The following is a 23,818-nucleotide window of genomic DNA, read 5'->3' as shown; positions in this document are numbered from 1 at the left end:
GGAATTTTGGGTTCAGATGCAAAAATAAAAATAAAAATAAGGGTTGCGAAGGCACGGTGCCCTGCTCGAGACAGCAGCCCTCCGTGGCACGTGCCCACTGGTGTGGGCGCGATGGTCTGCGCTGGCATCGGGGCGCTCGGCTCGGCCCCTGCCCCAGCACCTCCGCCACCTGCCCGCCGTGGCACGGGCCGCGCGGCGCTGCCAGGGCTGGCTCTGCCCTCCTGGCGCTGTATAAAAAGCTTTGGCAAAAAAGATCCAACCTAAGGAGCGATTCAACTACGTGGCTGCTCGGTAAACACAATTCCTCGGTGTCTTTGGCTGAAGTTTTAAAAAAATTGCAAAGCTGGAAAGCTTTTTTTTTTTTTGGTTTGTGGTTTTTTTTTTTTATAGAAATAGATTTTTTTCTTTACAAAAGAAAAAAAAAATCGAAGCGTCTTTTAGCGTTTTTAATATATATATATATAAAATTCCTGCTATAGAAAACAAAACAAAAAAAACCCAACCTTGGTTTTCGATATCACTTTTTTAAAGGAAAAAAAAAATAATTTTTTTTTTCTTTTGCTTTGGGAAAAAAACTAGCTGGAGATGGCCAGGAAACACAGGAATGGTGCCACGGAGTTACATGATGCTGCAGTTTTGCACAGCCTGAGCCTGGGAGGAAGAAGGAAAAAGAAGAAAATTAAAAAAAAAAAACCACCCAGTGTCACTATTCGCGCTCGTCGCGACGGAGGCAGCGATGTCCAAGTGGGACCCTCCGGGTGCTGTGGGCCACCGGGGTTTTCATCTGCTCGGGCCCTTGATTATACAGAATATAACCATATATAATATAATAAATATAATATTATAATATATTATATAATATATGTAATATTTATCTATAATAAATACCCCTCAGCTGCTCAATATATAGAACTGAGGTCAGAAATGGGAGAATTAGCAGTAATATATGAGGGTAGTTATTTTATTAATAACTTTTTAAAAAATATTTTTTGTTTTCTTAATTAATTAAGAAAAGAATTAATTAATACTCAGGTGCTGCAATGTTCACGTTACGAGCGTGAGCAGCGCTGGGCGGTGGTGGGACGAGAACCGCGCAGGACGAGGGATTCACAGATTTCTAGGTTGGAAAAGACCTTAGAGATCATCGAGTCCAACCATCGAGTCCATCCAACCAGATGCTCCGGGGGGGAGCGTGGGATGGGGTGGGGAGACACTACGGCCACATCCTTCTCCAGTCCCTTTCGGACTCCGCGTTCCCCTTGGGAAGAGGAGGCTGAAGGTGTTGGGGCAGGAGGAGAAGCAGAGAGGAGGAGGAGGAGAAGAAGGGGAAAGGACCTCAGCAGCGCTGCCTGGCTGAGAAAGGATGATGGAGGGAGAGGGTGGAGATCCGGGAGAGGTCGGAGCCGGGGTCTGGAAGCGGCACTAACCTGCCTACGGGGGCTGGAGTTCCCCAGGAGGTAGGTCCTGGTCACCAGGTTGTCCCCAAGGCCGATGCTGCCGGAGTCGCCGATGCTGCGGTAGCTGCGGGTGACGGTCACGCTGGAGGTGGACGAGCCCGAGGAGACGGTGTTGACGCCGGTGCCTTGGCCGCCCGACTTCTCGGCCGGTTGACCGCAGGTGCCGCAGACCACGGTGCGCGAGCGGAGGTTGTATTCGCCGGGGTCACCGGAGCCGCTGCAGCTCCCCTGGATGTCGGGGGGGGACAGACAAAAGGACCTTGAGCACCCGCCTGAGCATCTTCTGCCTTCAGCGTCCTCCCCTGAGGACCACGGCAGCACCGCTGTGACCCAGGAGGGCTCTTCAAGTGAGTCTTTGGAGCGGGTCTGCGCCCCACTCATCCTCTCCATCATGTAGTTTAAAAATCATAGATCATCATCATCATCATCATTAGGATTGTTATTATCCCAAATTTCTGGGGTGACACACTGTAGATGGGTGAACCATCCCTGTCGCCCTGTCCTTGTGCCCCAGGCTCTCTGCATACAGAAGACATCTCAGCTGGGCTTCTCCTGTGCATCTCTAAGAGCATCCTCTTCCTCGCTGCCTGGGAGAGCGCAGGTTGACTGCTTTTGGATGGGAAATCCACTTGTGGAAAGGATTCAGCCCCAGGTGAATGGGCAGCACTGGTGCCCAGGAGTTGGCTCCTCCGCCCAGGGATAGAATCACAGAGTCATGGAATGGTTTGGGTTGGAAGGGACCTCAAAGACCATCCAGTTCCAACCCCCCTGCCATGGGCAGGGACACCCTCCACTACACCAGGTTGCTCCAAGCCTCATCCAACCTGGCCTGGAACACTGCCAGGGACGGGGCAGCCACAGCTTCCCTGGGCAACCTGTGCCAGTGCCTCAGCACCCTCAGTGCAAACAATTTCTTCCTCAGATCCCATCGAAATCTCCCCTCTTCCAGTTTAATGCCATTGCCCCGTGTCCTGTCACTCCACACCCATGTCCAAAGCCCCTCTCCAGCTTTCCTGTAGCCCCTTTAGGCACTGGGAGGTGCTGGAAGGTCTCCCCGGAGCCTTCTCTTCTCCAGGCTGAACAGCCCCAACTCTCCCAGCCTGTCTCCATACAGAGGTGCTCCAGCCCTCCCATCATCTCCGTGGCCTCCTCTGGCCCCGCTCCAGCAGCTCCGTGTCCTTCTGCTGCTGGGGCCCCCAGAGCTGAAGGCAGCACTGCAGGGGGGTCTCAGGAGAGCAGAGCAGAGGGGCAGAATCCCCTCCCTCGCCCTGCTGCCCACGCTGGAGAATCGATATCCATCTTGGCACGGCTCTTCAGATCCACAGAACTCAAAGTGGATGATGGGACACCCCATGCTGCTCCTGTCACACAGAGCCCCAGGGAGCAGCACCCAGCAGACTTTTTGCCAGTGCCGAGGCACAGCGTGGCAGTGGTGGCATCTCTCCCTGCACGGTTCCTGCGGGCACCTCGTGGGCGAGACAGCTCTCTCCCCGTGGGATGGGCTGGTGGGGGCTCCTGGGCTGCAGCCAGGGATGTTTCCTTTGATACGGGGGAAGCAGCTGCAGCTCTGCTCCTGGCGCGCTGCCTCCTCTTCCCGGTGCACGTTTCAGCTCCATGCGGGGAGCGACGGGCCGAGAGAGAGGACGAAGTCACCTCTGGATTTGTTCCAGCACCCTCGTGTAGCAGAGAGGATGGAGCAGCTGCCACGGAGACGTGTCGTCCATCAACTTCCCACCGTCCTGGCCTTCGCCTCTGAGTGACGCGAGGCACCGGCTCAGCCTCCCTCCGGGCTCCTCCAACCCTTTTCCCGGCGGATCAAGGTTGCTGAGGGTTGGAGATGATTCCAGCAAAGTCTCTAGTGCTTTTTTGGCAAGCAGTCACCTTCTCCAGGTGCCAGAGGTCTGTTGGCTTCTCCTGCATGGTTGCTTCCACAGCAGCCTCCCAACTGCCTCATCCCATAGGGCCGGATCCTGCGGGATGCTGAGCTGCCTCCCACCCTGACCGGGACTGGATCTGAGCTCCCCCCCCATCCCCGCGACAGACCCCCTGGGACCAGTGCGGTACTCACGTGGTGATGGCGGTGGTGCATGTTAACCTCATCCTCATCCTCATCCTCATCTTCATCGTTGATGATCACGGTGCGGACCAGTTTCCGCATGGCCACCTCCTGCGGGGGACGGGAAAGGAGTTGGGGGGTGGTGGTTTCGGAGTCTGCAGACCCCCCCGTGCCCGGTGCCGGCGCTGCCCCCCGGCTCTCACCTCCCCGTTGGAGTTGATGAGGGCGGTGCGCAGGCTGTCCCCGCAGCCCCAGCTGCTCTGGGCTTTCCACACCATGTTGCTGGGGGGGCTGTGGGTGGCCCCAGCCCCCGAGGCCCAGATCTGAGGAGAAAAGCGCAGAGAAAAGCAACATCTCAGGGCTGCAGAGCGCAGACCCCGGGGACGTGGGGCTGACCCCCCCCAAAAACAGCCATGCACCAAGGAGCCGGCGCCCTGGCTCCCATCGCAAACATCCCAGTTGGGTCTGGGGTCCTTCAGTGGGTGGTGACTCACCGTGACCACCTGGCCAGCCTTCAGGGTGAACTTTGGGGGGAAGCGGTAGGTGATGGGGGGATCGTCTCCGTTCTGCCGCTTGATCTGCCAGTTGCCCATGGCCTGGTCCTGCGAGAGAGATGGCACCACCCCTGAGACCCCCTGGCTCCTCCCCAGCTCGTCCTGGTTCACCTCCCACCCGTGGGGTGCGGTGGGGCTGAATCGCACCCCCAGGGATCCTCCCCAAAGGCGAAACGCACCTCGTTGGACTTGTTCCTGAGACGGACGAATCTGCCCTCCAAGTCCACCTCCTCCACGCCGACGCGGCCGCTCGTCCGGGCGTGGTGGGAGAAGCTGGTCCGACTCTCGCTGTCCTCCAGCTTCCTCTTCTTGGAGGAGCTCAGGGTGGACAAGCGGCTCCGGGATCCACCTTTGTGGGAAGATGGGCTGGGGGACAACCTCAGCCTGGGCAGGAGGAGAAGGTGAGATGGAGTCAGCGAGGACACGAGGGCTGGGACCCACAGAGCCCGTCAGGTGCAGCCCCTGTGCTCACCGCTCCTCCTCGCCCTCCAGCAGCTTGCGGTAGGCGTTGATCTCCATGTCCAGGGCCAGCTTGATGTCCAGCAGCTCCTGGTACTCGTCCAGCTGCTGCTGCATGCGCGCCCGCATCTCGGCCATCTCGTGCTCCTTCTCGGACAGCAGGCGCCGGTTGGTCTCACGTTCCCTGGCCAGAATATCCTCCAAATCGTGCAGCTTCGCCTCCTTGGCAGCCAGCTGTGTGGGGAGGGAAGATGGAACAGGTTGCCCAGAGAAGTTGTGGCTGCCCCATCCCTGGAAGTGTTCCAGGCCAGGTTGGATGAAGCTTGGAGCAACCTGGTGTAGTGGAGGGTGTCCCTGCCCATGACAGGGGGGTTGGAACTGGATGATCTTTAAGGTCCCTTCCAACCCAAACCATTCTATGAGGGTGGCTGCCTCACCAGCCCCAGGAGAGGACAGAGACAACCAGAGGAACCCCTCGGTCCTGACTCACCTGCTTCTGCAGCTGGCTGACTTCCGAGGAGAGGTTGTCGATGCGGATGCGAGTTTGCTGCAGCTCCTCGTGGGCAGCACCCACCATGTTGCTGTTCCTCTCAGCCGACTGCTTGGCATTCTCCAGCTGGAGGACAAGATTGGGTGGGTGAACATCCCCAGCACCCTCTGCACACCGGCACCGCGCGGGACAGGGTGGGAAGAGGATGACGGCGGGCGGGTGCTGCTCACCTTCGCCCCGTAGGTCTTCTCCAGTTCCTCCTTGTACAGTCGGATCTGAGCTTCGTGCTGGCTCCGCAGCTCCTGCAGGGCTTCGGAGAGCTTGCTCTCAAACTCCTGCTGCCGCCCGTTGTCGATCTCCACCAGCCGGGTCTCGTGGCGGCGCTTGGTCTCCCGCAGCTCCTGGGGACAGGGCAGGAGACGCGGGGTCACCTCGGGGCGGGACGCGCTCGGGGATGGGGACACAACACGCCGGGGGCGGTTACGGCACGTCGCGCCTCACCTCGCTGTAAATGTTCTTCTGGAATTCCAGCTCCTCCTTCAGCGTCTGCAGCCGGTTCTCGGCATCCACGCGGCGCAGCATCTCATCCTGCAGCTGCTTCTTGGCTTCCCCCAAGGCGCTCTCCAGCTGCGGGGAATGGAGAAGGACCATCATGGAGGGCTCCTGGGGACTGTCCGGGCACAGCACCCGGCGCTGGCAGGGCAACCAGCCACACCTCTGCCCCACGGCCCCCCGGGCTGGGGCAGGTGGGGACAGGGCTGCCACCACTCACCTTGGCCACCTGAGCCCTCAGGTCCCGCACTTCGGTCTCCAGGTTCCTCTTCTCGCCCAGGGCCGTGGAGAGCGTCGCCTCCTTGGAGTTGAGCAAAGCCTCCACCTCCTTGAGGCGCGCCTGGGCGGTCAGCAGGTCCCCTTCCTTCTTGGCGTTCCTGCAACACACGGGGCGGCACGGATGAGTGGCACGGCGGGGAGAAACCACGCGTGGCACCCTGCGCCCTCACCGCGGGCACGCGGAGCATCGTGTCCCCACCCCTCTGGTCGCCACCAAAAGAGTTGCAGGATTGAACCTGACACCCACACGCCAAAGGGACCGGCAGGTCCCGGCCAAGGGGCATGTCTGGCACCGCGGTGGGTGCTGGAGAGGAGAAAGGGCTGACACACAGGGTGGGCAGGAGGTGTCTGAGGGCCAGAACGCCCATGGCCCGGTGGCACCCACCAGACATCAGCGTGGACCGGCCGGTGTCACAGTGGGACAGCACGGTGTGGGGTGACATGGCATGGTGGGACATGGCACAGCGTGGCATTGGGTGACACGGTGTGGTGTGGCACAGCACAGTGTGGCATGCGGTGACACAGTGTGGTGGGACATGGCACAGCACAGCGTGGGTTGACACGGAGCAGCACGATGTGGTATGGCATGGCACAGTGCGGTGACACGGAGCGACACAGTGTGGTGGGACATGGCACAGCGTGGCATGGGATGAGATGGGGCAGCACGGTGCGGTGTGACGCAGGGCACAGAACGACGTGGGGTGATGCGGTGCAGCACCGCGTGGTGTGACCTGGCACAGCACGGTGCGATGACACGGAGCAGCACGGTGTGGTATGGCATGGCACAGCACGGTGTGATGACACGGAGCAGCACGGTGTGGTATGGCATGGCACAGCGTTGCGTGGGGTGACACAGTGCAGCGCTTCACAACGTGCATGGCGTGGCACAGGGTGCGCGGTGCGGCGGCAGCCGGGAAGGGGCGAGGGTGCTGGTGGGCACAGAAGCTGCCCCATAACCAGTGTCGCCTGACCGAGGCTGCTGCCTCAGGCAGTGGGTGATGAGCTGGGGCTGGGGGCTGCCCCGGCTGCGGACGTGCCCCACCGTAAGCTCAGTCCGCTGCGGTCACTCGGTGGGCACCGAGCGGCCATGCCAACCCCCGTGCCCCCAGGCTCAGCCTCCAGCACAGGCCCGCGGGCGGGGGTCTTCCAGCCTCCAGCATCGCTGTGCCACCTTGGAGCCCCCTCGCTCGGAGCCTCCTGACCCCCCTTTCACTTTTTAATTCCTCCGACAGCGGGTCGAGGCCGTTCCTTAGCCGCGGAGCTGCGGGATGCGTCGCTGTGCGCCGGGGGAATTTGATCCGACTAAACCCCCGAAAACGGAACCCGCCGCTATTTCGGTAGGTCCTATAAAAAGAAAAGAGCCGCTGCTCGTTCCGCGGCACCCGGTGGCCCATCAGCACCGGGGGCAGCTCGTGACAGAGGTTGCCACCCCACCTCCCTCAAAACCAGCTCCGGCACCCGCGGAGGCAGGATGAGCGCGGGGAGCGGGCGAGCGCGGGGCGCATCCCCGGCGGGGCGAGCACGTGCCCGCGTCATTACATCATGGGGAAAAAACCATCCCGGGGAGGGGCTCGTGGCACCGCCGGTGCCCAGCCGGGCCCAGCGCCAGGGCAGGATGGGGAACGTCCGCAGCGAGACGTTGAGGAGCTGGTTTGAATCGGAACGGGATGCCGGGACGAGCAGGGAGCGGCGTTCCCGGACTTGCACATACGTGGGAAGCTCCTCGCTTGGCCAACGGCAGATTTTCCTCAATTTCTTTCTGCTGTCTGACCTGAGCTGGCACGGAGACGTTATTCTGAGATCTCCACGTTGTGCCAGGCTCGATTTAACCCCCGTTTCATGCCGAGTCGCGGTCCCGCTTGCCGGAGCTGGCTGCTGGAGCACCACGGCGGCGGCAGGTCCTTCCCCTGCAACCCACAACTCTCATGCCAATGACTCATAGGATAAAAATGCCATCTGGGAGCGGGTCTGGATCCGCAGCCTCCTCAAGCAACATCTGAGGCTGAGTTTTCCCATCTGGCAGTGGCTCAGCCAGCGTGGCCACCCCGGCACTGCCGGCAGGGTTGAATCCCGCCGTCCTTGATGGGGTTAACCACGGCGTGACTCTGGGAAGAGCTCGCCCTGTCCCTGGCGTTTTGCTCCTGGAGCTCTTTGCCGGCTGCGTGGGCCGCAGAGACGCGGGCACGTGGCTCCTGCACGTGCAGCGCCAGGCACATCCCAAAGCCTCCAACCCTTAAGGGGACACCAGTCCCGTTTGTGGGTGAAAAACGGAGGGGAAAGTGTTGAGATGAGCTGGTTACGCTTGTGTCTCTGCAGATTTGCTCTCTCCAGGGACCAGAGGGACCCAGGGCTCAGGGCACAACACACCGATGCCAGGAAAGCCCCACGGTGAATCCTAGGAGAGTGGAGGACAAATCCATTTTCCTTAAAAGCCGCCTGTGCTCAGCTCTGGGTTATGCCAGGGAGGAGCAGAGACGGGAGCTCGGAGCTCAGCACCAGCCTCGGATGAGATTCCGGCACCCGCAAGTCCTCTCCTGCACCAGGGACCCCGGTGTCCACACAAACCCTTGTGATTCCCGTGCCAGCCAAGCCAGGGTTTGGGTTTTCCATGCGTCTCCCTGCTCTTATTCCCCCTGCAGCCTCCCGGGCTCCAGCTGGCACTGGGCTAAAAATAAAAACTTCCATGGCAGCTGCGTCACTCCCAGTTCTCTCGGCGAAGGGATGAACAGGGACCCTCCTCCTCCTCCTCTTCCAAGGGTTTCACTGGTCGTCCCTTCCTGCCTGCTAGAGCCTAAAAGATCCCAAATCCTCTGCCACCCAAAAGGGAAGCAGAGATCCACCCCGAAGGGCTGTGTGCCTGCAGCCAGGGGGCACGGGCTCAGCATCCCGCAGGATTTGATCCCCTATGCCTGGAGAGTCGGGTGTAAAAACCAGCATTTATTGGAGCCAAGAGGAGAGGGCACGGCAGAGGCAGCAAATCCTCAAGAAACAAACGTCTCGAGAGGAAAGATGGAGGGAAAAGGGGCCTCAAGACATTTTATTTTTAGCTTTTAAAAGCAGGAAGGAGGAGGAGAAAAAAAAAAAAAAAAAAGAAAAAGAAAATTGCAGCTGAGCTGCCAGAAAATCCAAATGTTAATGGAAAGTTGGACCCGCTCTGACTGCGCTCAGCACAGACACAGGAACGAGCCTGGAAAGCTGATGCCACGACTTCAAACCGGGCAGGGCTGACGCCGCGCCGGGCGGACGGTCCGCGCGGAACATCCAGGGACAGCCCCCACCATCGCTCCCCTTCGACTGCCCCAAAACCCCGGCCCAGAAACCTCCCTGCCCACAGCTGGGCTTCCCCTCCGGAAAAGCTGAGCCGAGCCGGAGCCGCCGGAGCTCGCGGGAGGCCAGCAGCTTCGGGCACGTGCCCCGCCAGGCTGGTGGAAAGGTGCCAACCCTCTCCCAAAAGCCAAAGCCCACTGGACGCCTTTTAGGAAACACCCTTTGGTTTCACCCATTAATCACCACGAGCCACTTCTGGAGCACGCGGCTGCTCCCGCTCGGGCTTCGCACGCTGGACAGGGACCAGCGGGGCGGGATGGAGCCGGTGGGAGAAACGGGCGTTCCCCTCCTTCCCTACACCTCCAAATTGCAGCCACCCTGCTCCGGACAAGGTGCTGAGTCAGGGCAGCTCGCAGGATCGTGCCCCACCTATAAATCTTTTTGCACATCTGCAAAAATCCCAGGATTGTGGGTTTCCTGCCCGCCTCGCTGCCAGCGAGCCTGGCAGCACAGCAGCCCGCTCCCCGGCAACCTTATCCACGAGAGTGGGGAAACACTACCCCGGAAAAATCTTTATGAGTTGGGAAACTGAGGCAAGAGAGACATCATGTGCCCAAGGAGGTTTGTGATGGACCTGATTTCTGGGAGGATCCAGAAAACCCACTCTGCCCTATCTCAGGCTCAGCGCTTTGCCCTCCGGCACCGGGGGCTGGTCCCAGGGATTGTTCTCCTCCTGTCCCAGGGATCGTTCCCCATCCCAGGAGCAGGGCTCCGCAGGGAAAGCAGCAGGAAAGGCGGTTTTGGGAAAACCTCTGCGGTGGGGCAATGGGAATGTGGCAAAGCAGCTTCTCCCAGCTCCTGACTCATCCGTGCCGCTGCGCCTTTGCCAAATCACCAGGATAAACACGAGGCGGTCTCTTAGCAGAGCAGCCATAAATAGCCAGCGCGATGTATAGCCAGGACAACATCTGCACGGAGCTGGCATCCTGTCAGGCACCAAACGCCCCTGGCAAAGGGCAGCCCCGGGATGCTGGTGCTGGCTGTGCTCACGGATGCCTGGAAACAGCCCCCACCCTCCGGTGCCAGCTGTGCCAAAGCCCCTTCCCGGTGCCAGGGTTGGTGCCAGCCACCCTGCGTGCTCCCGGCACACTCCTGGCACGCTCGTCCCTGGGGCCGAGGGGTTCGCTCAGCTCCACGTGGTCCCAGCGGGGCAAGAACAGCTTGTTGGCATCTCCCACGGGCTGCACTTTCCCCTCCCGGGATCGGGATGGGGCCTTTCTTCCCATCCTAAAAACCAACCAAACCCGCTGCTTCTTTGGGAACCCGGGAAGGGCATTTCACAGGGACCCAAACGGACCCTCCAGTCTGGGGTTCCCCAAATCTTGGTCATTCCTGTCCCTCCACAAACCCCAGCGCCAGGAGCCTCGCTGGGAGTTCCGGGCACACACAACATCCAGCGCGACTGGGCTCGCCGGCAGCTCACTCCTCCAGGAATCAGCTACAAATACTCCCCAGGAAAACTTTAAAGGAGCTTTTCTCCTTTCGCTGGCTGTGCCAGAGCAAACACCCTGTGCCCACGCGCCCTCTCCCCGCGGCATCGCCTCTCGCCACGGGAAAAAGCCATCAGGCTCCACCAGCTCCGCAACAAACCAACGCGCGGCACCGCGGCGTGGACCGACGGCCCCTCTCGCCCCCTGAGAGCCCAAAACACCAGTTCAGAAAACAGTCTATCCCACAGCCTCCCGCAGCCCCGTGCTGGCCAGGGAGCCCCGTGCCCCTCGCTCCCCGTGCCGGGCTGTCACGCCGGCGCTGGTGACTCATCCCCGCCTTCGCCAGCGGCTCGGAATGGAAATCCCAACTCACCCAGTGACGTTGCTGTTTGGGCTGAGTCCCCCCTGGTAACGGGAGGGCTCTGCGGGTTGGAAGGGCAGCTGGTTTTAGCAGAGGAGGGTTTTTAGCTGGAAAAGGGGGTTTTGCTGACTCCCATGTAGGAGCCGATGGGGAACGGACGGGACTCGGCTTTCCAGCGCCTGCGCTGGTCTTTTGAGGTGGGATTTGCATCAGGCACAAATCTGCGTGTCCGCACGGGGACACGGGGCAGGATTCAGGATTTCTCCTCCGCAGACGCGTGGAGTGGGTGTGACGACTTCCCACCGGTCTGACGGTGCTTTGCTGCCTCTGGAACCCCCTTTCGCAGCCGCTTTCCACTTTTCCGGGGCGCAGCAAGGCACAGGAGACAGATGCAAAGAGCTGGGAAAGAGCAAGGGAGCAGCTGGAAGCCACCAGTGCCAGGAGCGTGTGGACCCCAGCACCGCTCCTGCCTGAGCCTGGGGGCACACGAGCAAAACGAGGGCAGAATTCCCTATGGATTCCCTTCACCACCAAACCCCTGGGTTCCTCAGAACAACCCCAGCCTCCAGGCTGGGATCACGTGCCAAGTGCCACCGGTTGAAACTTGATTTAGGAAAACCGGTCCAGCCCCAGGTTTGTCCCCAGAGCTGCTCTTTGCCGAGCTCGGCAGTTTGTCTGCGGGAAAGAACCTGGCCGATGTTTTTTGCCTATGCAGGTCCCAAGGGAGATCGGCTGATGCCAGGATTTCCAGAGGGAGGGCTGGTTCCTCACCTGCAAAAACTGCATTTGGCATTGAAAAAAAATAATAAAATCACAAAAGACTTAAAAAAACCTGAACATCTCAACTGCTTGGAAAACCATGAGCAAGCAGTGATCAATCCCCACTCACCAGCCCAAGCTCAGCATGACCCGAAACCATCTATTATGAACGTAGAATCATGGAATGGTTTGGGTTGGAAGGGACCTCAAAGATCATCCAGTTCCACCCCCCTGCCATGGGCAGGGACACCCGCCACTACACCAGGTTGCTCAAAGGGTTGCTCATCCAACCTGGCCTGGAACACCTCCAGGGATGGGGCAGCCACAACTTCTCTGGGCAACCTGTGCCAGTGCCTCACCACCCTCAGTGTAAAAAATTTCCTTAGATCTAATCGAAATCTCCCCTCTTTCAGTCTAAAGCCATTGCCCCTTGTCCCATCACTCCACCCCCATGTCCAAAGCCCCTCTCCAGCTTTCCTGGAGCCCCTTTAGGCACTGGGAGGTGCTGGAAGGTCTCCCCGGAGCCTTCTCTTCTCCAGGCTGAACAGCCCCAACTCTCCCAGCCTGTCTCCAGAGCAGAGGTGCTCCAGCCCTCGCATCATCTTTGTGGCCTCCTCTGGCCCCGCTCCAGCAGCTCCGTGTCCTTCTTGTGTTGGGGCCCCCAGAGCTGAAGGCAGCACTGCAGGGGGGTCTCAGGAGAGCAGAGCAGAGGGGCAGAATCCCCTCCCTCGCCCTGCTGCCCACGCTGCTCTGGGTGCAGCCCAGGGCACGGTTGGCTCTCTGGGCTGCAAACATGCCAACTTGCCTTTTACTGCCTTCCTACAGAATTTTGCACCAGGTTATCTCAAAGACACTCAATGGCCTGGACTTATATTGTCTTAAACACACACTAAAGCAGTAATGTCCTTCATCAGGAAAAAGGAACTCCCTAAAAAAACCCTGGAATTGTGCTGGAAAGAATATTTTTCGACCGAGCTGATATGTGAATACAGCACCTTCCACGCTGCTCCCTGTCCACCTTCTGAGGACGAGGCTGCAGGAGAAAAGGGGTGGGAAGAAAGTTTGGTGTTCCCTGACGATTTGGGGTGCTGTGCATCATATAAAAGCCTGTTTGAAGGTCAAGCATTGCGCGTGCAACGGGAAGAGCAGGGAACAAGGAAATCCCAAGTGTTCGTTGCAACGCTGTGAACATTCCCAATGGCACCAAAGGCACTTCCACGTCTTGAATATAACGGACAAATATTCACGCAACAACCACACCTTGGGCTGGATGAAATCGAAGGGATTTTGCTCAGCTTTGACTGTCTTACTCCAACACAGCAAATTCCAATTTTTGCAATAACCGGGTTCAAACTTCATGGGAAAGTTTGTATGTGATTTTTTATTTTTTTGCACCTAAAATGACTCCTAGTGCTGCACCTCCGTAAAAATCCCAGAACATTGGGTTTACTTTATAATGCGTTCTTCTCTTGATGAACGAGAAATGCAAAGCCCATAACCCACTGCCTTAAAAGATGGAGACAAAGCACAGCTCCCAGTGTCTCCCCAGGGGATTTGATGTGGCAAATCCAGTTAAAAACAGGGAGCTGAGTCACTCCTATCAATCACGTCGTCGGGACTGGGAGCGTCGGAGCAGGGGAGGAAAACAGGCGCGAGCTCGTGTTTCACTGGGACCCAGCAGCTGACTTGGGGCAGCAGAGAAGGTCCAGGGATGCAAATCCCAGCCCGGGAGCACGGAAACGCGCCGGCACCGTGCAAACCGGGCGGTCGCCTCATTTCCCTCCGCACACACGTGCGATCCGACACCAGATGCCAACACGAAGCTCCGCAGCCCCTTAGCGGGGCGATGGAAAGGGAGGAGGAGGCTACTTTGCTCACGGGGGAACCACTGTCCCGGCTACGGAGCGGGGAAAAAGCGGCACCCCAGCCAGTGCGTGGAGCATCGCACCGATGCGCAGCTGGGAACAGGGTCCCTGGGCCAGGTGGGACATGGAGAGGACCCAGGAGAGGGAAAATAGGGAGCAAAACAGGTCTCCTCTTTCCTCTCCAGCAACAGCGGCGGCTCATCCCGTTTTCCATCAATCTGGGTACGCAAAGCTTCCGGCCAGCAAAATTTCTTAAAAAACAAAGCCGGGGATTGTGGGATCCAGCTGCCACCCGTGTTCCTGGGAACAAAAGGCTTTGCTTTCTGCTATCTCAGCTCCGATAAAGGCGGGCGAGGTGTTTACACTGCTACAAGGTTTGTTTGCACGCGGCGGCGGCAAGGCCAGCGCCGGTGGCACCGGAGCCGCCTTGTTTGCCCGCTCCAGCCGTTGGCATGAGTCACTGCCACCGCCAGTGCTGCGAGCTCCCGGCTGCACCAAGGTGTCTGCCAGGAATGGCCTGATCTGCTGGGAAAAGGCAACTTGGTGCAGGGAAAAGCGGCAGCGAAGACGAGCGTCGGGGTTTTGGTGTGCCAGGGTCTCGCTGTGCCAGGGTCTCGCCACGCTCTGCCACGCGCAGCCAGCGCGTAGATGCTCCCAGCACCCCGGCCACAGGGCAACCCCCAGTCCAGCAGCTTTTTTTCCTGCCACGGCAGCCGGGACACGCACGCTGCGGGTTCGCATCTCTGCCCTGTGAACAGGGGGTCCGGGTCCAACCCAGCCCCCGACAGCACGATGCCAAGGAAAAAAAAAAATCTGCTCTCCCAACTCTGCTCCGCTCCTAAAGGCTGTGGTGGAAGGGCTCAGCTTTGAAAAATTCCCAAAAATTTTTCCTGGTGCCCGCAGGGCTGTGGGGAGATGAGTGGGGGAGGACGGTGCCCGGCGGGGGGCATCCCCGCACCCCACAGATGCTTCCGGGGAAAGGGTTATCCATGAGCACCCGTCATGCCAGGAAGGAAGGGGCAGGCGAGTGCGGCTGCCAGCGCGGCGGGGGCCTCCCGAAGACGCCGTGAGCCATGGAACGACGGAACGACGGAACGACGGAACCACGGCCGCACCCTGCTCCAGCCCGAAGCCTTGCAGCTGAGCGTGACTCATCTCCGTGCCCGTGCCCCGCTGCCGGTCTCCATCCGCCTTCTCCTGCCCCACTGCAACCTCAGCCTCCTTCCCTGTCCCCACGGAGGGGGACAGGCGTTAAAAACACACGGGGAGTGGCACGGAGGTTCCATCACCACCATTCATGTCATAGAATCCCAGAATGGTTTGGGTTGGAAGGGACCTTCAAGACCATCCAGTTCCAACCCCCCTGCCATGGGGGTTGCCCAGAGAAGCTGTGGCTGCCCCATCCCTGGCAGTGTTCAAGGCCAGGTTGGATGAGGCTTGGAGCAACCTGGTGTAGTGGAGGGTGTCCCTGGCCGTGGCGGGGGGTTGGAACTGGATGATCTTGAAGGTGGACCAGTTGGAGAGGGTCCAGAGGAGGGCCACGAAGATGATAAGAGGGCTGGAGCACCTTTCCTATGAGGACAGGCTGAAAGAGTTGGGGCTGTTCAGCCTGGAGAAGAGGAGGCTCCGGGGTGACCTTATAGCGGTCTTCCAGTACCTCAAGGGGGCCTACAGGAAAGATGGGGAGAGGCTGTTCAGGAGGGCCTGTTGTGATAGGACAAGGGGTAATGGTTTTAAAATAGAGGGAGGTAGATTCAGGTTGGATATTAGGAAAAAATTTTTTACCATGAGAGTTGTAGAACACTGGAACAGGTTGCCCAGAGAGGTGGTGGATGCTCCATCCCTGGAGACGTTCAAGGCCCGGTTGGACAAGGCCCTGAGCAACCTGATCTAGTTGGAGATATCCCTGTTCCTTGCAGGGGGGTTGGACTAGATGACCTTTGAAGGTCCCTTCCAGCCCTAACCATTCTATGATTCTATGATTCTATGATCTTGAAGGTCTCCCAACCCAAACCAGTTTAGGATTCTAAGTAAATCCCCAACAAACGGGCACGACCGAGCTCAGCCTCCAGCTGAGCGCTGCGGCGGGGCGATGCCAAGCTTTGCTCAGCCCAGGGCTCGCGGGCACCGAGCTGGATGGCGGGAGGACACAAATGTTGAAAGCAGGAGCCCGAGCGAGTGGCTGGAGGTGGCTTTTGTCCAAGAGAGTCGAGAGACCTCCGCTCTCAGAAACCCTCCCCTACAGAGGTGCTTCTGAGCCACTCGCAGCCCCGATGCAAAAATCCAAAAGCTTCAGAAGAGCCATTGTCCCCTCCTCACCCTGACTCCGGCGCCGCTTCGCCGGCGCCACCAGCTGCGGTGGGTGAAGCGCCGGCGGTGGGGCGCTGGCAGGACACGCTCCCCGCGCTCTCGGGGAACTTTGTCTCGATGGCTCTCGCGTTTCCTGGCTCTGCACGTGGGGAGGCGGCAGTGGAGCACCGTGGCTGGCAGGGTAACCCTGGCCACAGGCACCTTCGCCTTCTCCGTGGAGAGGAAATTGGTTTACGATCAACCACAGGCGATGCTGGCGCAGCATCGCTCAGGTGTCCTGACCCCGCTTGGGGTTTGCGGCATCTCCGCGGGCTCAGGTTGATGCATCTCGTTAACCAATTTTCACCCTCTTCGGCTCTGCTGAGTACCCGCAGCCCCGGTTCACACCGCGGGGCTCACGCACGCGCTGCGGTGCCCATCGCATACCGAAACGGGGCGTCTCCGGGACGGCCCGGCCGTCTCTGCAGCTGCCACCGCGCCGAGCGGGACCGGAGACGGTGCCAGCCCCCGGCCCTGGCAGTTGTTCGGCTCCACACTGGGGCTATTCAGCCCTCAGTGGGGAGAGGAAGGGAGCGGAGGCAGGTGGGCACCCAACGCCCTGGCGAGGGGCTGCGGGTGATGGACAGCAGCTCTGGACAGATACGGGTTTCACGTGGCACCGGGCTCAGCCGTTTGGGAACGTGCCCAGCCGGTCGCCAAATGGCCCCGCTGAGAGAGTGGGATGGGGAAAACGGGGAACGTGGCTGGTGGTAGGAGGGTGGGAGGCGATTCCCAGCGCCACTCCAAGGCAGCCGTCCCCCAACCCAGCGGGCAATGCCCCCGGGGACCCTTCCGTGCCAACCCTGGCTTTGGCCACGACCAGGGGAGAACTCGAGTTGCTTCCTCCCATTCCAGCTGCCAGCAGCGGGGAAGGAAACTGCTGCTCCCAAAGGGCACGGATTTAGCAAAATGAGGCTGAAAAACACTCGTGGCACCAGATGGGGCCAGGGCAGGCTGGGACACGCCGCGCCGGGCGCTGTACGGGCCACGGGTGTGTCCCACACCTAAACCTGCCCCGCTCCCCTCCGCAATTGCTTCTCTTTAATCCTCCAGCTTCGAGGTTAAAGTCCTTAATTTGCCAGGGTGGATCCTACGGAAATAAAAAGGTTGAGGGCAATGGGATTTGCTCTCGCTGCCCTCGTGCCCAGGAACACACCGCGCAGCGCGGCGACGGCCGGCGGGGAGGAGAGCTCCACAAACCGAAAGTGCAGGAGCCTTTTCCTCCACCCGAGACTGTCCCACCAGGAAAAAGGCTGGATGTTTGCACAGACAAGAAATATGCCCCCCTAGAAGTAGCCAGGGGCTAACGAAAGCCGCAGCCTCGAAGCAATGGGGCTTTTGCCAGAGTCGTTCAGCCTCGGGGAGGGCAGGCGTGCCCAGCCACCCCGAGCTGCCGGGTCTGGGTGTCGGGGGAAAAATAATCCATGCAGGAGGCTGGAGACTCGGGGGCAGCGCGTCTCAGAGGGTCCGGAGGGGCACGGGGGGGGTCCCAGACCAGCCCCCGCTCTGCGTCGCCAGCTCCCCCAAAGCATCGCCCCACTCCACAAGCTGCTCTTTGTTCGCTCCGAAAGGGCAAAGCCTCCTCCGAGCCAAACCGTTCCTTCCCCTGGCAGAGTTTCCAGGAGACAGAGGGGGGGAACCAGCCCAAGAGCCTGAGGTTTCTCCCCCACGCAAAACGTTCCAGCACAAGCACATTGCTGCGGAAGGCGGCGCAGCGGCAGCGCCCAGCCCTGCAGCACAGAAGCTTTTTGGTATTTTTTTTGCCTTTTTTTTTTTTTTTTTTCCTTCCTTTCCCTAGTAAACAGGTCCCATTTACCTGGAAAGTCATCGCTGAACCCAGTACGGGGCAAAATCCACCTGGGATGGGCAAGGGAGGTGGGTTCACCCCGGCCGTCCTGGCACCCTCCTGCTGCGCTGCCCTTGGACAAGCTGCCCCCCCCCCCCCAAACCCCGCAGCCACCTTTGGAAACCAGGAGATTTTTCCTCATTAGGGCCAGGGATGAGGCACTGCCGAGGCACCAGCTTAATCAGGTTAGGGGCTGCAATTCAGGAAACCATCGCTCATCAGCCGCGCTGCTAACGAGGGCCTGGTTCCTGTTTCGGAGGAGGGAGCCGGCCGCAGCACAGCCGCCCTCCGGAACGGGGCACCAGGAACCCCCTGGAGCTCCTTTCTTGGGGATGGAGGTGCCCAAGGGCTGCATCCGTACACTTCTGTGCAGCAGCTGGGTGCTGTGCTGGAGCCCATGCCCTCCAAACTGCCCATGCCCTCCAAACCGCCCGTGCCCTCCAAACCGCCCGTGCCCTCCAAACCACCTGCCTGCCCCTCCCTTGGGACTGCGGCTCAGGGATGCCCGGGATGGGGCATCCCAGGCGGGTCCCGGCTGTCCCCACGCTCTGGGAGGGGACGATGCCAACACCCCTGAGTCACCAGCCACCCTCCACCACACCCTCTGCTTCGCCCCAAACGTGGCTCGGGCACAGCCGGAGCCGATGGCGATGCCGGGGGCTGGAGATGTGTGTGGCATTGGGCCAGTGGTGCCCGGAGCGGGTCCCTCGTCTGGGGGCACAGCCGCCCGCACAGGGATGAGGGTCCCCTGGTGCAAGGAGCAGGGTGGGTGCTTTGAGGAAACCCCTCCTGGACCAGCACCCAGAGCAGCCGAACTGGCAGCAGGAAGGGTCTGGGTTGAAGGGAAGAGCAGCTGGTTGGGAAAAGCGGGGTGTTGGGAGGCACAGGGCGGGCAGCTGCCTGCACCACCCGACCCGGCTCTGCCCAGACCCTTCCCCACCCACGCAGCTGTTGCACCAGCGCGTCAGCAGCTGGTGAGACTGGTCTCCTGTCTGCACACCCGTCCGGCCAACACCTCTTCCCCCACCCTGGATGAAGCTCCTGACTCCACCAGCACCGTGCCCGCGACCAGACGTGCCGCAGCCCGGCCCCACAGCCCCCCGCCCTCCCTCCTGCGCGGGCGAGACAACCCCGGCCGCGGGCTGCGGCAACGCTGCGGGCGCTGATAACGCGGCCCCCGCGCCGCCTGTGCCACCGGAGATACCCAGCGCTCCGCCGGGGCCGGCGGGGCCGGCACGGGGCGCCCGGTTATTTATAGCCGAGCAAAGCGTCGCCGCACGGGGGTCAACGGAACCACCCGGGACAGCGCTGAGCAGAGGGCGAGGGGTGGGCAGAGCTGGCAGCGCCGGTTCTTCCTCGCCCAGCTGGGTGGCGGAGAGTGGAGCAACGGCCCCGATCCAGCCGCAGGGTTGGGCTCGCAGCTGCCCCATTCCTGAGAGATTCATGACACCCCGAACAAACGGAGCCCCAGGAGCACGGTGGTGGCTCGGCAGCTGCTCCATGCTCCTCTCTAGAATCCTGGAATGGTTTGGGTTGGAAGGGACCTCAAAGATCAGCCAGTTCCAACCCCCCTGCCATGGGCAGGGACACCCTCCACTATACCAGGTTGCTCCAAGCCCCATCCAACCTGGCCTGGAACACTGCCAGGGATGGGGCAGCCACAGCTTCTCTGGGCAACCTGTGCCAGTGCCTCACCATCCTCAGTGTAAACAAATTTCTTCCTTCTATCTCATTGAAATCTCCCCTCTTCCAGTTTAAAACCATCACCCCGTGTCCCATCACGATATACCCTTGTCCAAAGTCCCTCTCCAGTAGGACTCCTCTGAGCAGCTCCGCCACAGCGAGAAGGTCCCCAGTGACACCAGATGAGCTGCAGCCCCTTTATGAGCATTTTGGGGGTTGGAGAGCAGCCCCGATCCCGTGCCCCGAGGAAGTGGGGTCACACGAGCGGCGGGAACGAGCAGCACCGGCGTCCCCGGGCTGAGCCGCTCGTCCATCTCACGCGCCGTGACTCAGAGACAACGCACCGAAAAACCTCTCTGCTTCCGAAACCCCACCGAAACCCGCCTCCGAGCCAAGCGCTGCTCTTCGGGAATCCCCTCGAGTCACCACACTTTTTCAGGCGCCAGGGAACGAGCACGACAGTTCGTTTGCAGGAAAAAAGCTTAACACGTTTTTTTTTGGTTTTTTTTGGTTTTTTTTGCAGGGACCGCTCCCAGCCGGCGGCGGCGGCAGGCTGGGCATTTTTTCCGACCCTCGAAGGATCCCGGCCAAGATACCTCTGGGTTTCCATAGGGCAGCAAAAGCCTTTAGACAGATCCCTGGGATCTGGCGAGCCGGGATGTGCTGGGCAGCGAGCGGGACGAGCGAAGCCGCCGTATCTCCGGGCAGCGCGGCGGCGGCGCACGGGAAATAGAAAGCTAAATATAAAACCCCGCGCGGCTCCCAACGACAGCTGTAAAAGGCTGCACGTTCGCTCCCTTCCCAGTAGGTAGAATATTTATGGCATTTTCTGCGGGAGTTAATTTTAGCCTCATTTGGGACAGACTCAAAATGAGGCGTCCGGAGGAAGAGGCGAAAGAGCAAATGGAGGAAGAGGGGGTTGTCTCGTCACTGCCCAGCCCAAATCGTGCCCCCAGCCAAAGCTGATGACAGAAGGGGACCCGCTCGCTCGCTCCGTGGGGAGGGACCCATGGAGCTGAGCACTTCACGGCTGTGGCCCCAAAGCCACACGGGCCGGCAGAGCCCCAGGGAAGCCCCCCGCCCAGTCCCTGCGGTGACACCAGCCCCACGCAGGGACCCACGTCCTCAGGGGACCTGTGCTGGGCATCCGACACCGTCCCGAGGTGGGGGGGCAGAGGCAGCCAAGAGCAGCAGGGAGGTGGCGATGAGGTGGGCATCCCTGATGTTGGGAAGGGAAAGATCTAAACCCGATGGGAAGGGGCTGGGGGGGATTTCAGCCTCAAAGCAGACCTGGAGCACGTCACCCAGAGCCAGCTGATGGGAAAGGGATGCAGGCGTTGCCCGAGCGGTGCTTGCCCTGAAGCTCTGGCCAGCTCGGCACAGGGAGGGTTAAGGCACACAACACCAGAGCCGGTTCTTTAACCGGTGCCAAATACAGCAGAGGAAAATAGGACGAGCAGGCGAGATCCGTGGGCAGGACGGAGCCAGCTGGCTGGCACCGCTTCCCGAGCTGCGCGCCGGAGCGCGGTTAGGAATAGCTCCAGGATGACGAAGGTGGAGAGGCCGCCAGCCCAGCGCTCGCACCCCGCAGACCCTGCCCAAGAGCCCGGGGTCCGTCCACTCGACCCCGGCCACGAGCGTTCGCCGCTCCCAGATCCCCCCCTCCAAGGGCATCCCGGCCAAAGATGGCGCTTGAAGGGAGCGCAGGAATGCCGGGAGAACATTCCCTCCTCTCTCGGTCCCCACCACGGACACTCCTGTCCCAGCCAGGTCACGGGTTTCCCCTCTCCCTGCCTCCTCCAGGTCTCTCCTTCCTCCCTCCCGGCTCCCTGCCAAGCATGACGACAGCGACAGTCCCACGATAGTCCCCCCCCGGGCCGTACCCGGGGCACTCACCGCGCTTTCAGCTCCTTGTGCTCCTCCCGGACTTTGCTGAGCTCCAGCTGCAGCCGAGCTCTCTCCTTGGCCACCGAATCCAAGGTCTTGCGGGCATCGGCCAACTCCGACTCATAGGCAGCCTTGATGCCCGAGACCTCCCGGCTCACCACCTCCTCCGACTCGGTGATGCGGAGCCGCAAGCCGGCGTTCTCCAGCTCCAGCGAGCGCACCTTGTCGATGTAGACGGCCAAGCGGTCGTTGAGCTCCTGCAGGTCCTCCTTCTCCTGCAGGCGCGTGATGCGGGTGGGGGACAAGGGGGTCCCCAGAGCCCCGCTGCGGGTGCTCCGCTTCTGCGAAGGCGTCGCCATGGAGGTCCGGCGTCGAGGCGAAGGACGGGGCGCAGGGTTCGGGGTGCCACACCACCCACCCGGCTGGCTCGGCTGCTGCCGCTCGTCTCTGTCGCTTATATCGCGGCGGGACTGTGCCGCGGGAGGAGGAGCTGCGAGGAGGAGGAGGGTGGAGTTACCCCAAACCGGGGTGGAGACAACGCGCTTACATCAGTCCGAGCCCTTCCTTGGGAAAGGCTGGAAAAGCATCCCTGGGAACACGGGGCCTTGGGAGGGCGGCTGTGGGGTGCGCAGCGCGGGGTGACCCCTCTGCAAACACCCCCGTGCCCCCCCTTTTTTCTGTCCCCCAGCTGGGGTTGGCATGGGCAAAACGCACCCCGAGAGGCACCGTGGCCATGGGGTGCAGCCGGGACCCCCGGGCTGGGCACACCCAGGACATCCTGGGCACCCCCAGGACATCGCTGCCCCACGGACAGGGCAGGTGGCATCTCAGCAGCTGACCCCAGGGTGCTGGGCAGTCCCCGTACCCCAAATACAGGTGGCTGAAGCTGCACAGGACCCTGGAGCGCCCCAAACTTTCTGGGGACCCCAATACTCAGCTCCCAGATCACCCCGAACACCATCACCTGGGGTATCCCTGAAATCCTGGGGCACTCCCAAACCCCAGGGCATCGCAGACATAGAGCCCTGGGGCACCACAGGCCACCCCCCAGTTGCCTCAGCACCAGCTGTGCCCAGTTTTATCCCTTCTCCCCATACCCCATGCCAGCTCCACTCGGTTTGTAACTCTCCCAATTCTGAGCACCAGTGGAGGCCAGTTTCCCCTTCCCTAGCTGCTTCCCATTCTCCCGCCTCCCAGTGCCAGCTGTTCCCAGTCCCACCAGTGCTCAATTCCCAGTCCCACCAGTGCTCTGCTGTTCTCCCAGTATCCCCAGTTCCTGGCACGGGCGATTCCCAGTCCTCCCAGCTGCTCACCAGCTCGTAGCAGGGTGCCCTTGCCTCCCTCGAAGCTCTGTTGAGACCCAGCAGCTCGTGACTTCCAAATCTACCACGTGCTTCCTGCCCCCCACCCAGTGCTACCGCAGTGGGAGGGTCCCCTCCTCGGGCTTCATGTCCCTGCACTTTGCACTATGGAGCCAATCCCTCCTGCATGGGAGAACTGGGAATGGAGGAGTGACCCCTTTGCACCCCAGAAAGGAGAAGTTGAGCCAAGAGGCTGGTGGTCCCAGGGGGCTCCAGCTCACAAAATTGGGCTCTGCAGCGAGGAAACCTGGAAAAAGAGCTGCACTCCGCAGCCGGAGCCGCTGGCAAGAGCCTGGGCAGCGATGCCCACCCCAAAGCACGACCCCCCTGTCCGGGGGTCCGGGGCTGCTGAGATGCGAAGCCAAAGGTGCAGCAAAACTGCTGCTTCCTGAGCCGTGGCCGGCCCAGCTGGTCGTGCCCGCGCCGCGATCCGGCTCCGTTCGCTTCCCGACTAATTGCAGCTCAGCGAAGCCCCGGGCAGGCTGGGAATGACTCACGCAGCAACCGGAGCAACACACGCAAACACACCCCCCCCACACGCGTGTGCGTGCGCGGTTTATGAATGATTAATCCCCCGCTCCTCTCCCAGCACCATGAGTCACCGCCGGCGGCCAACGGTAGCGGGGTGGGGAGAGGGACGGCAGCGAAAGATCCAAGGTCCAGCTGCTGAAAAGCAACGGCCCGATGCCAAGAAGTCGCCCCCACACCTCGGCAGAGCTGGGGCGGGGGGGGGCGCAGCTCGGGCAAGCTGGGCACAGCCCTCCTGGCACTGCAATGGGGAGAGGTTCGGGGGGTATTTGGGGTGCTCAGCTCCTCCAGGCTGGTTGCACACCCTTCCCCATCCCTGCTGGCTGGGGGTCCCTCTCTGCAGACAGAGGCACCCATGCAGGGGGTGACTGTGCTGCCACCCACCCAGCGCTGGTCTCCCCGTCGGCCCCGGCGGTGTCTGCTCCCTTTTCCCCAACTCCTTCGCGTTTGCAGCTGAATCCCCCTTTTCCTCCCTTTTTGTCCCTCCTTGCCTGCTCCAGGCTGCTCTTCCTTCCCCATGCTCCCCCATGCACTTATCCCCCCCCCGGGAGGGGACACCGCAGCCCTGGGGACCC

General features: G+C 60.9%; 1 protein-coding gene across 4 annotated transcripts; it reads right to left on the bottom strand.

Annotated features, from left to right (window-relative positions):
* Window positions 1-473: 473 nt before the first annotated feature.
* Window positions 474-21,749, bottom strand: LMNA (lamin A/C). Of its 4 annotated transcripts, none has more exons than XM_086628452.1 (12): window positions 21,364-21,749; window positions 5,789-5,945; window positions 5,518-5,643; window positions 5,247-5,417; window positions 5,017-5,142; window positions 4,540-4,760; window positions 4,247-4,451; window positions 4,008-4,115; window positions 3,717-3,836; window positions 3,526-3,624; window positions 1,428-1,685; window positions 474-651 (listed from the first exon to the last, which is right to left on the bottom strand). In XM_086628452.1, the coding sequence occupies exons 1-12, from the start codon at window positions 21,711-21,713 to the stop codon at window positions 619-621; spliced, it is 1,974 nt and encodes a 657-aa protein (XP_086484578.1). In that variant the 5' UTR covers window positions 21,714-21,749; the 3' UTR covers window positions 474-618. The 4 variants fall into 4 exon arrangements, with proteins under 4 accessions (XP_086484578.1, XP_086484580.1, XP_086484582.1 ...); XM_086628454.1 differs by having other exon boundaries at window positions 474-645; XM_086628456.1 differs by having other exon boundaries at window positions 1,575-1,685.
* Between the last annotated feature and the right edge of the window lie 2,069 nt (window positions 21,750-23,818).

The sequence above is a fragment of the Tauraco erythrolophus genome, chromosome 30 (genome assembly GCF_009769465.1).
Source record: "Tauraco erythrolophus isolate bTauEry1 chromosome 30, bTauEry1.pri, whole genome shotgun sequence".
Classification (NCBI taxonomy): domain Eukaryota; kingdom Metazoa; phylum Chordata; class Aves; order Musophagiformes; family Musophagidae; genus Tauraco; species Tauraco erythrolophus.
The sequence above is the reverse complement of the archived record's forward strand: the minus strand, read 5'-3'. Positions and strand labels throughout refer to the sequence as shown.

What these genes read in the sequence shown, in the direction of transcription:
- LMNA (XM_086628452.1), bottom strand. Translation starts at nt 21,713, where the DNA reads ATGGCGACGCCTTCGCAGAAGCGGAGCACCCGCAGCGGGGCTCTGGGG. An exon ending in CACAAGGAGCTGAAAGCGCG is followed by an intron (nt 5,946 to 21,363) that starts GTGAGTGCCCCG and finishes CGTGTGTTGCAG; the next exon opens with GAACGCCAAGAAGGAAGGGG. An exon ending in CTGGAGGGCGAGGAGGAGCG is followed by an intron (nt 4,452 to 4,539) that starts GTGAGCACAGGG and finishes CCTCCTGCCCAG; the next exon opens with GCTGAGGTTGTCCCCCAGCC.